Here is a 12,416-nt window from a genome sequence, read left to right as displayed (position 1 = left end):
AGCCAAGCTTCAAGGCCTTGTTATCACTGAAATCTAAGACCCAAACCAGGCATTTGCAAAAGCTTCTAATTCCCAGAATATCCTGCAGGAAATATCCCTCGTGATTGTGGTGGTTATATACATCTTAATCTCTACATTTGAAACTAAAGTAACTTGGTGCCCCTTTAGGGCTCAAGGTAGTTCTCTTCTCTGCATCCTTCATCAGACAATTTTGAAAATGAAAAGCGATGGGAAATACTGAGGTGGAATTACACAAACAAAACCCTGGCTGAGGTTTCTCATCAGCTTTCACTTCTTCCTTAGAATATTTCTTTCTCAATGTTTGGTCCAATGTTTAAAAAGAAAGTGATACCCTCCTTTGCCTACTTCACCAAATATGATGAGGGTGAGAGATGCAATAACTCCCAGTGCTCAGAGTCCTAGGGGCCTTGTGAGCTCAGCACAACTCGGATGAGTTTCTTTTGCCATCTGAGAAGAGCCTTTGGGTGTATCTGCGAGCCACCTTCCTGTCTAGTTTCTGACCCAGGTCTCTCCCTTCTGTTGCAGACAAAGCATACATGCTGCACATTAGCACCCTGGATAAGGTCCGAGAAGAGTGGCAGAGTGAGCACATTAAGGCCTGCGAGGTACCCGTAACCAGAAGCTGCTCAGGACTGGGGTGGGTGGGGGAGGGGGTGTGTAACAGGAAGCTGCTCAGGATCGGGGGGAGGGGAGGGAGGGAAGGGGGGGAGTGGGGCCGGGGAGGGGGAGGGATGTGGGGGCGGGAGGTGGGTCTTCTGCCCAGAACCTGGAGAGTCTACTTTTGTAGAAATGATCTGCCCCGATTCTCATAGGGTTACAGAGCTTGAGGGCAAATTAGAAATCAGAAATTTGGCCAGGCACGGTGGCCCATGCCTGTAATCCCAGCACTTTAGGAGGCCGAGGCGGGTGGATCACCTGAGGTCAGGAGTTCAAGACCATCTGGCCAACATGGTGAAACCCCGTCTCTACTAAAAATACCAAAATTAGCCAGGTGTGGTGGCACACACCTGTAATCCCAGCTACTCTAGAGGCTGAGGCAGGAGTATAGCTTGAACCTGGGAGGCGGAAGTTGCAGTGAGCCAAGATAGCACCATTGCACTCCAGCCTGGGCGACAGAACAAGACTCTGTCTCCAAACAAACAAACAAAAAAAAGAAATCAGAAATTTAAGTGAAGAATGGAAGGAACTGGAATAGTTTTCCCCAAACTTTGTCTGCCTCATCCCCATCCTGGCCATGCTGTCCAACAATTCAAATTTTGGTCTAATGTTGGGTTAGCACAAGCATAGAATAGCTGAATCAGTTAATGGTCGATTAAGTAATTACCTTTGGAGAACCTGGCCTCAATAGGCTCTAAAGGGAATGCCGACAGCAAGTGAGCAGGCTTTGGAGGTTTGTTTGTTTGCTTTTTGTTTTGAGTCTGGGTCTCACTCTGTCGCCCAGGCTGGAGTGCAGTGGCAGGATCAGAGCTCACTGCAGCCTGAAACCCCATGAGCTCAAGTGAAGTAGATGGGACTACAGGCGTGCACCACCACGCCTTGTTAATTATTTATTATTTATTTTATTTTTAAAGAGACAGGGTCTTGCTATGTTGCCCAGGCTGGTCTTGAGCTCCTGGGTCTCAAGCCATCCTTCCACCTTTGCCTCCTGAGTTGCCGGGGTTACAGGCATGAGACACCATGCCTGGCTGGAGGGCTTTTTTTTTTTTTTTACTCTCCTCATACCTTCAATTTCACCACTGCTCCCTTTCTTTTGCAGCAAATGACCTCACAATTTCCAAGAGAAAATAAAAAACAACTTGGAAGCTTCCTTAAGTTTCTGTCACCCTGCCTACACATTTTCTTCCAGTGGTTCTCAAAGTGAGGTCCTAGGACCGGTAGCATCAGCATCACCTGGGAACTTGTTAGAAATGCAGGTTCTCAGACCAACCTCAGACCTACCGAATCAGAAACTCTGGGGGTAAAGCCCAGCAATCTCTGTGCTAATAAGCCTTCTAAGTGATTCTGATGGGAATTCAAGTATGAGAATCATTGACAGACACACCTGCCCCACTCCTTTTTTCCTCTTAGCACAGAAAAGGGGCTGTTCTTTCCTTGTTCAAGATCTTTTTTCATCCAGCTTGCCTCTCCCCACCTTCTTGGGCATAGAGAACTTGTCAACTTCTGTTATCTTGCACACAGACTCAACTCTTTCCTAGCTTTAAAACCCACCAGTTCAGCCAGGCACGGTGGCTGCTAATGCCTGTGATCCCAGCACTTTGGGAGGCCAAGGCAGGCAGATCACCTGAGGTCAGGAGTTCAAGACCAGCCTGGCCAACATAGTGAAACCCAGTCTCTGCTAAAAATACAAAAATTAGCTGGGTGTGGTGGCAAGCACCTGTAATCCCAGCTACTTGGGAGGCTGAGGTGGGAAAATCATTTGAGCCCGGGAGGTGGAGGTTGCAGTGAGCTGAGATCGTGCCACTACACTCTAGCCTGGGCAACAGAGTTAGACTCCATCTCAAAAAAACCCAAAAAACAAAAAACAAAACCAGCAGTTCTTACTTTTTATCTACGACCCCTACTACCCCTGCCCTTCTTCGCAGCCACGCTTTTTGAAGGGGTTGTCTCCAAGTCCATGTTGTCCTGCCTGCCCCAGCCTGCAGCATCTGGGATTTGCTTCCCTGCAGCTGCTGTCTTGGAGGGCACCAGAATCCCTTGGCATGAGGGCCAGTGGGCCTTTGCAGTTTCTAATCTTATTTGATCTCTCTTTGCCATCTGATACTGTAGGTTATTATGCTTCTCCTAAAACACTGTTTTCTGCTTTACTTCTGTAACTCCACACTCTTAGGGGAAAGCCTAGAATGAGGCCATTTTTTAATAAGGTTTAAAAACATGTAAAGCAATATCATATACATATATAGATACATATATAGTGTAAAAACCTGCATAAAGGCTGGGTGCGGTGGCTCACGCCTATAATCCCAGCACTTTCAGAGGCTGACGCGGGTGGATTGCTTGAGCCCAGGAGTTCAAGACCAGCCTGGGCAACACAGCAAAATTTTGTCTCTACAAAGAAATATACAAATTAGCCGAGCATGGTGGTAGAGGCTACTTGGAACCTGAGGCGGGAGAATTGCTTGAGCCCGCGAGTTTGAGGCTGTAGTGAGCCATGAGTGCACCACTGCTCTCCAGCCTGGGTGACAAAGTGAGACCCTGTCTCAAAACAAAACAAAATAAAAACCCCCCAAAACCAAACAACAACCCCTTCCCCATAAAAAACAAAACAAAACAAACCCTGCGTAGAAATGATACAATTCAGGATAATGGCTATCTGGGGAAGGAGGAAGGTGATAGAAACTGGGTAAATCACACAGGGGCTTTTACAGAATCTGAAAAAATATGGCTGAAGTTTTTGACAAAGCTAAGTAGTTGGTATATAGGTATTTCTTATACTGCTCTCTGATTCTATGTGAAATATTCCATAACAAAAATAATGTAATATTATTAAATTATTATACTATGTTATATAGATATAAAAATATTTAGAGGTGAAATAATGCATTTGCTTCAAAATGCTCCAGAGAGTAGGGTAATTGGTAGAGATATAGATAAAACAGAATTTGTTGTGGGTTGATAAATGTTTAAGCTGGTGATGAGTACATAGGGATTCATCATGCTATCTGTACCTCTCTACTCTTGTATATGTTTGAAGTTTTGTTTTATTTTATTACAAGTTTTAGAATGTAGCAAATTTTAAAAGGCATTCGAAATTTTTTGGTTTTGAATAAAACCTGTAGTATGAGATATGAAATTGAATCAGAAACTGTGGGGGTAGAGCCCAGCAATCTCTATGCTAATAAATCTTCCAAGTGATTCTGATGTGAATTCAAGTATGAGAACCACTTGTAGCTATACCTGTCCCCATCCTTTTCTCCTCATAGAGTGGAAAAGGGGCTGTGGTATATAAAAGCTATGGTATGTAAAATTCATTCATGTTAAAAATAGCTATGGTATTCAATATTTTAAAAATACACGGATATATCACATCCATTGTTGAATAGACTACCATCTGCTTCATAGAACAGCTTGATTTTTTTAAAGGTGATATTTGTTTATATCCAAAATACTGTATCTCAGGCAATGACTTTTATTTTAACCCTTTTTTAAGGAAAAACAATTAAACATACACGAAGACAGAAGACAAGTACACAGCCTCCCATGTACTCATCAGTCAGCATCAACAATTATGACTGTCTTGCCAGTCACTCATTCATTCCAGGGTGGGAGGGGCAGCATTTTGAGTCTGAGGCTCTGGCAGGCTGCTCAGTTGGAGATGATGTCAGATAGTTGGAAATGTCAGAAAGAACTCAGTTAGAACATTGGTATCTGGGATCATCATTACTTTTTACCCTCAGAACTATTTCCAAGCCTGTTTGTGTTACTATGATATTAGGATTTGTTTGCATTCTTCGTGATATGAGTTTATTAGCTTCCTCAGTGGTGGGGGAGAAGTATTCTAAATTGGACAAGAAGTTTACAGATAACTGAAGGTTGACACTGTTTCTTCAGTCACAGCCAGCCGAAATGAATGGCCCTTTTCCTTGCATATCTATGTACACGTAGCTATTTTTCTGTAGGCATTTGAGGCTCAAGAATGTGAACGAATAAACTTCTTCCGGAATGCATTGTGGTTACATGTGAATCAGCTGTCACAACAATGTGTCACCAGCGATGAAGTAAGTCAAAGGCATCCACTGAGGATTGTCGTGTGCATGTTGGATACATTAGAGTAGAAGGAACTATAGATATTGATTGGTTCACTTCGCCCTTGGTGAGGTAAGGTGATTTGCCTAAGGCCATACAGTGAGTTGATAGAAGGATGCAGATAACATGTAACCTGACTCCTGGCTCATTTGCCACCATGATTTTCTCATTAAGAGATTCACGGCTGGGAGCGGTGGTTCACTCCTGTAATCCCAGAACTTTGGGAGGCTGAGGCGGGTGGATCACCCGAGGTCAGGAGTTTGAGACCAGACTTGCCAACATGGTGAAACTCCGTCTTACTAAAAATGCAAAAATTAGCTGGGCATGGTGGTGCACCCCTGTAATCCCCGCTACTCAGGGGGCTGAGGTGGGAGAATTGCTTGAACCCAGGAGGCAGAGGCTGCAGTGAGCTGAGATTGCATCACTGCACTCCAGCCTGGGGGACAGTGTAAGACCCTATCTCAATAAAAAAAAAAAAAAAAAAGGAAATTCATAGTTAGGACACAAAAGAAAATTCAGAGTTAGGGCAGGAGAACAGATAGAACCCAAATGGAGTTTCATGTACAGAAGACAGATGTCATAGCATGTATGTGCATCCCAGGCACGACTCCATTCTGGAATGGGGTCACTCCAGGACAGCACCAAGTACTAGGACACTGACCCTTTCCCAGGCTAATGGTTGCTCCAGGGCTCGGACTTACCTCAACAGCGTTCCCTGGTCCATTATCCAGGCTTAACCTGTACACAGCAATAGTAATGGGCTCCCCACATCTCAGAGGCATCAAATCAAGTTATCACAACCTTCTTTGCTAAGGAGTAGCCACTCTCACATTAGATGAGACATTCGCCTTAGAAGAACAAATAAACACCCAGAAAACCAATAGGATTGAATGGAAAACTCTTCTTTAAGTAATTGTCTTTGCATTTGTGTGTGGCATTGGTCTTGTGCCGTAAGATTTGATATCTACTTTTTGGTTCCATCAGTATTTTTAAAAAATTTCAGCCAAGGCTGGGTGTGGTGGCTCACGCTTGTAATCCCAGCACTTTAGGAGGCTGAGGTGGGTGGATCACCTGAGGTCAGGAGTTAGAGCCAGCCTAGCCAACATGGTGAAACCCCATCTCTACTAAAAATACAAAAATTAGCCAGGCATGGTGGCGCATAGTGCCAGCTACTCGGGGGGCTGAGACAGGAGAATCGCTTGAACCCAGCAGGCAGAGATTGCAGTGAGCCAAGGTTGTGCCACTGCACTCCAGCCTGGGCGACACAGTGAGACTCCATCTCAAAAAAAGAAAAAAAATTCAGCCAAGGCTTTTGTCCTGCCACAAAGATACATTTTCTGTCATCTTTAAAAAATTAATAGCAGATATAGGCTGGGCATGGTGGCTTATACCTGTAATCCCAGCACTTTGGGAGGCCAAGGCGGGCAGATTGCCTGTGGTCAGGAGTTCGAGACCAGTCTGGCCAACATGGTGAAACCCCGTCTCTACTAAAAATACAAAAAAAATTAGCCAGACGTGGTGGCATGCGCCTGTAATCCCAGCTACTTGGGAGGCTGAGGCAGGGGAATTGCTTCAGCCAGGGAGGTGGAGGTTGCAGTGAGCTGAGATTGCAACACTGCACTGCACTGCAGCCTGGGTGACAGAGTGAGACTCTGTCTAAAAAAAAATAATAAAATAAAAAATAAAAAATTAATAGCAGATGTGCATCAGAGAAAAGCTCCAGTATGAATCTGGGACTTTGGAATGTGTTCTTTTTTTTTCAAAACAAGAAAATTTGGAAAAGTCAGCTGTCTATCAAACCCATGTTTTTTTTTTTTTTTTTGAGATGGAGTCTTGCACTGTCGCCTGGGGTTGGAGTGCAGTGGCACGATCTTGGCTCACTGCAACCTCCGCCTCCTGGGTTCAAGTGATTCTCCTGCCTTAGCCTCCCAAGTAGCTGGGATTACAGGTGACTGCCACCATGCCTGGCTAATTTTTTGTATTTTAAACAGAGATGGGGTTTCACTGTGTTGGCCAGGCTGGTCTCGAACTCCTGACCTTGTGATCCGCCCACCTCAGCCTCCCAAAATGCTGGGATTACAGACATGAGCCACTGCGCCCAGCCTCAAATCCATGTTTTTAAGGAGCTGTGTCACAATGATCTCAACATACCTCTACCTAGTAATTGATCTTTTTTTATTAGATGTACGAACAAGTCCGAAAGAGTTTAGAAATGTGTAGCATTCAGAAGGACATTGAATACTTTGTGAATCAACGCAAAACTGGACAGATTCCACCAGGTGAATGGGGCAGTGGGGTGGGGAGTGTTATTTACACAATTCTATTAGCCTTTCTTGTTAGATGTCATTAAGGATGAAAGACACCTGCCTCTTCATGGCCTGTTTCTTGGTGACTCTCCTAGCACCCATCATGTATGAGAATTTCTACTCCTCCCAGAAGAATGCAGTCCCAGCCGGGAAGGCTACAGGGCCTAACTTGGCAAGGTAATAACCAGCTGCCTTTCATATGAAGAAAAATACTTTTAGCAAACATTGTTATCATGAATGTTCTAAGACATGTTAGAACTGGAACATATCTACTACTGCATCTGCTTAATGAGGCTGCTTGCTTTTTGGAAATAGTATTTTTAGGACAAATATTAAGTGGATTTTAATAGTCATAGTTCAGGGAGGAGTATATCATGCTTGAACTTGATCATTATTATTCATGGATGAATCCTATACTTTTCTTACAGCCTCTAGAAATCCTATACTTTTCTTATAGCCAGTCAGCAAACTATGGCCCCTGAGAGTTAAATCCATTTTTATAGGGCCTGTGAGTTAAGAATAGTCTTTACATTTTTAAATGGCTGGAAAAAAGTCAAGACGATACTATTTTGTGACATGTGAGAATTATTTGAATTTCAAATTTCAGTGTTCCTCTATCAAGTTTTATGGGCACACAAGCACCCTCACTCACTGAGGTTTTGTCTATGGCTGCTTTGCCACTAGAGTTGAGTAGAGTTGCAAGAGAGACGGTAGGTGGCCAGCAAGGTCTAAATCATTTACTACTTGGCCCTTTACTCAAAAAGTTCGCTGCCATTCATGTAAAGGATCCTGCGGGAAGAGAAACTTCAGTTTGACATAGTCAGCTTGCAGTCTAAGCTTTTGAATTTTCACTCCAGTTTTAGTAAAGATGGGGAGTGCCTGGGAAGGATTGCATGATCATTATCAATATTTAAGCGTGTCAGGCACTGTTCGAAACAGTTAGTGTGAATTAGCTGATTTAATCCCCACAATGAGGTAGGAGCTGTTTATACTTCCTATTTTACTTATGAGGATGCGGATGTTCAAGGCACTCAGGAGGTCTTTCCCACCCAGCTAAGATTTTAATCCTGCCAGTCCCGGTTGTGGGGATAAGCCTCTGTGCTCCTAATCACTATGCATGCTCCTCTTGCCATAGTATGACGTCTGCAACTTAGATTTCCGCAGGTCAGTGCCACAGATGATTTGCTTTAGGTGAGCTTTCTTGACCCTCCAGTGTAGAAACCAGATCTGATTAGAGTACAATAGGCTTGTAGCAAGAAGTAAAAAAATTATAAAAATAACAAGAACTTATCTAAAATACTTTGGTTTTCATTTCTTACAGGAGAGGACCCCCCCCAATTCCTAAAAGCTCACCAGGTATGCCACTAAAAAAGGTCTTTTGAAATTCTTATATTGCAAGGCAGGCGGATCATTTGAGGTCAGGAGTTTGAGACCAGCCTGTTTAACATGGTGAAACCCTGTCTCCACTAAAAATACAAAAATTAGCTGGGTGTGGTGGTGCGTGCCTGTAATCCCAGCTACTCAGGAGGCTGAGGCACAAGAATTGTTTGAACCTGGGAGGTGGAGGATGCAGTGAGCCGAGATTGTACCACTGCACTCCAGCCTGGTGACAGAGTCAAACTGTGTCAAAAAACAAAAAACCCACGAAATTCTTATATTGGGTTTTCTTTAAAATTATATAGCTAGAACTTTGAAATAAAGGGAATGAAAGGGTTAAATAGAATCAAATTCCCAAGAGAATGAGCCTATATTAGAATCTTACTATAATACTACTTGTCACAGAGTGGAATATGATAATTGGTGGTCTATTTTATAGCTTGTCCAAGATAATTCAGTTACTGAAATACCAAAAGAAACTTCTTGCAAGCAAATTTTACCTAAAAGATTATTTCAACTTGGACTGTGAGAACAGCAGAACTGAGATATAGTTCCCCTTGGATTACACAGAAATACAATTTATAGAAGGCATTGATATCAAAAAACATGTCCCTTAATGTTATCTTTAATGAGACCTTTCACTAATCACGGTAGTCTCTTTCTTTCTTTGAACTCCTATGATACCTCTGGGAGAAGTACACATCTTAGCACTTCTTATTAGTTGTATGGGATGTGAGGGCAGTCTGGCTGCAACATCTGTCAGCCCACTGATTGCTAGGGTTGATTCGGTGCATCCAGCTGGCTAGGTGGGTGTCCCCTTCCTCCCTCGCCAGTCCATGTGCATCCCTCCTGAAGCTACGTGCTCAAAGAGGATGACCATTTCTGATAGAGGAGGGCCAGTCTTTGGTCAAGAGTATATGAGTAGCTGCATTCCCCTGCAGCTACTCCAAACAAGCTCTCGTTAGTTGTATGCCTTGAATAATAATAAGATCCCAAGGTCAGGTACAACTTTGTCTTCTGTATTACTCACAACAGCTGACACAGTTCTGAGTACATAGTAGGTGTTCAACATATATTTATTATTTGAGTAAAGAAAAGATATACCTATCCATGTTCAAGAGAATGAGTGTACTAGTCTGTTTACATGCTGCTGATAAAGACATACCCAAGACTGGGAAGAAAAAGAGGCTTAATTGGACTTACAGTTCCACATGGCTGGGGAAGCCTCAGAATCATGGCAGGAGGTGAAAGGCACTTCTTAAATGGTGGCAGCAAGAGAAAATGAAGAAGATGCAAAAGCGGAAACCACTGATAAAACCATCAGATCTCGTGAGACTTATTCACTACCACGACAACATTGTGGGGGAAACTGCCCCCATGATTCAAATTATCTCCCACTGGGTCCTTCCCACAACAAGTGGAAATTATGGGAGATACAATTCAAGATGAGATTTGGGTGGGGACACAGAGCCAAAACCTATCAGTAAGAGAGGAGGACAGTTTATGCTGCACTTAACAGTTCACCAAAAATTTAGTGATGGAAAAAAAAAATGTAGTGGCTGAAATTATATCTTTGAACAATATGAAGATTTAAGGTATTTTATTTCTTGTTGTTTTAGAATTACCACTTGGTAATGTAGGATGCTATTTCCGTCCATTTTTAAAGATGATTTTACTGTGGGTACTATACCTGAGCATGGATGAAAAAGGGCAAAGAAGTCAGAATAGTGATTTCCAGAATGTCCTCTGGTTTGGAGTCATGACTACCATTTATAGTTTTTGTTGGCAGATCTATTTTCTCCTTACAAAAGCATAGACACCAGAATCTGTAAGTGAAAAGCCCTGGCTTGAAAAGGGCTGAGATCTTATTGTGAAAAATTGATGTTACTATTGTTTTCTGTGTTCTGCCTTTTGCAGATGATCCCGATTACTCTTTGGTTAATGACTACAGTTTGTTCTATCAGTAAAATCAATGGTAAGAACCTTTATTTTTCACATAATTGAGTCGCGTGTAGACTGGTAATTGTGCTATTGAGGCCTTTGAACCGTCTTTATAACACTACCACAAACTAGCAAGGCCTTGCATGAGGCAGGCACACTGGCCAGCATGCTGTCCCTTCAGGACACCTCTCTGGATCCCACAGCTGGAAGCAGACTGGAGACCCCTCCATACATATTTGAATGAGGTTATTTTTCCTTCATTGATTATTCCATAGTAACTTTATTTGCTTTATTTTATTTTATTTTTTTTTCGAAGCAGAGTCTCGCTGCGTCACCCAGGCTGGAGTGCAGTGGTGTGATCTCAGCTCACTGCAATCTCCACATCCTGGGTTCAAGTGATCTTCCCACCTCAGCTTCTTGAGTATCTAGGATTACAGGCATGCACCACCACACCCAGCTAATATTTTTTGTATTTTTAGTAGAAACAGGACTTCACCATGTTGGCCAGGCTGGTCTTGAACTCCTGACCTCAAGTGATCTGCCCGCCTCAGCCTCCCAAAGTGCTGGGATTACAGGCATGAGTCACCATGCCCAGCCCTCTTTATCTGCTCTTATTAAGCTCTTTTATAGTTATTACACACCTGGATTTAAGGCAGTGCTCATCAACAAAACACACATCATCCTCACTGTTAAAGTAATTTAGATTTTAGTTTACTCTCTCACCATCTAAAAGAGGAAAAGTCAAATAAAAAAAGAGCAAATTATATCACACTCACTATACATACAAGGTCATCATGGAGATCATCCTGCAGTTATTAATGCTCTGAACAAGCAAAACCACGAGGATTCTTAGAAGAGGACTGAACACTGCTAAGCCAACTGCAGCTGCAAAGATATACTGCGTGGTGACTCTTTTTCTTAGGCACTGAGGTGCTTGGAACATTCTCCAAGTCAAAATCATTCTTCACAGATGTGAAGAAATGCCTCAGAAGCCAAAGTAGCGATGCTAAAAAAAACTCTTCATAAAGTATCATTCTTTTACTCCATTGGGCTTATCTTGGGGTAAAAGAATTATATAGGTACACACGAGCAAAGAAAAGGTCTGAAGAGATATATTCCTAAACAGGTAATATTTTTCCTTCCTGTTTTTGAATTTGTCTGCAATGAAAATGTGTTACTACTTTGACTAAAAACTGTTTTAAAGAGTTGATCCACTTACATATTCCTGATCTCAGTGTGGACTGAGCTACACATCTGAACTACACGTCTTCCCATTTCTTGTTAGTTGTATGCCCTGGATAACAGTATCAGAAGACAAAGTGGCAGGCAGTGGGTGGGTGGGATACCAGAAGTCAACAGAGAAAGGCAACAGCCTCTCTCTCACCCTTCCTGGTTTGGTGTTGGTTACGTATACTGTCGTTAATGAACCTAAACAGATTTTAACAGTGCTCCAGGGTGATTTTCTATAGTGTTCTATACCACCAAAGTGAGCACATCAAACATTGTTTGTCTCCAGTCCTCTAAAAACACCTACTTTGTGACTTATAGCCAACTGGCTATCTAGGACAGATGCCAACTTGTCCTAATTACCTAAAAATAATCAGCTAATGACTGGGCACAGTGGCTTGCGCCTGTAATCCCAGCACTTTGGGAGGCTAAGGCAGGTGGATCACTTGAGACCAGCCTAGTCAACATGGTGAAACCCCATCTCTACTAAAACAAAAAAAAAATACAAAAAATTAGCCAGGCATGGTGGCAGGCACCTGTAGCCCCAGCTACTCAGGACCCTGAGGCAGGAGAATCGCTTGAACCCAGGAGGTGGAGGTTGTAGTGAGCTGAGATCGAGCCACTGCACTCCAGCCTGGGCGACAGAGTGAGACTCAGTCAAAGGAAAGAATCAGCTAGTTTCTATTATATTTAAACATAAGTCCTTAAATTGCTTAATATAATTGCTTAATATATTTAATATTTAAGCAACTTTGCTATAAAATATATGGAACTTGAAGACATAAAGTACCCTGTTCTCTA

General features: G+C 42.8%; 1 protein-coding gene across 1 annotated transcript in view; it reads left to right on the top strand.

Annotated features, from left to right (window-relative positions):
* Positions 1–12,416, top strand: part of PSTPIP2 (proline-serine-threonine phosphatase interacting protein 2) — a 93,961-nt gene that overhangs the window by 78,340 nt on the left and 3,205 nt on the right. Inside the window, 6 exon segments of the mRNA NM_001131892.1 lie at positions 547–626; positions 4,638–4,736; positions 6,947–7,043; positions 7,166–7,247; positions 8,392–8,426; positions 10,365–10,422. Of these exon segments, the coding sequence (NP_001125364.1) occupies positions 547–626; positions 4,638–4,736; positions 6,947–7,043; positions 7,166–7,247; positions 8,392–8,426; positions 10,365–10,414 (443 nt within the window). The 3' untranslated portion in view covers positions 10,415–10,422.

The sequence above is a fragment of the Pongo abelii genome, chromosome 17 (assembly GCF_028885655.2).
Source record: "Pongo abelii isolate AG06213 chromosome 17, NHGRI_mPonAbe1-v2.0_pri, whole genome shotgun sequence".
Classification (NCBI taxonomy): domain Eukaryota; kingdom Metazoa; phylum Chordata; class Mammalia; order Primates; family Hominidae; genus Pongo; species Pongo abelii.
This window is presented reverse-complemented; position numbering and strand designations above follow the sequence as displayed.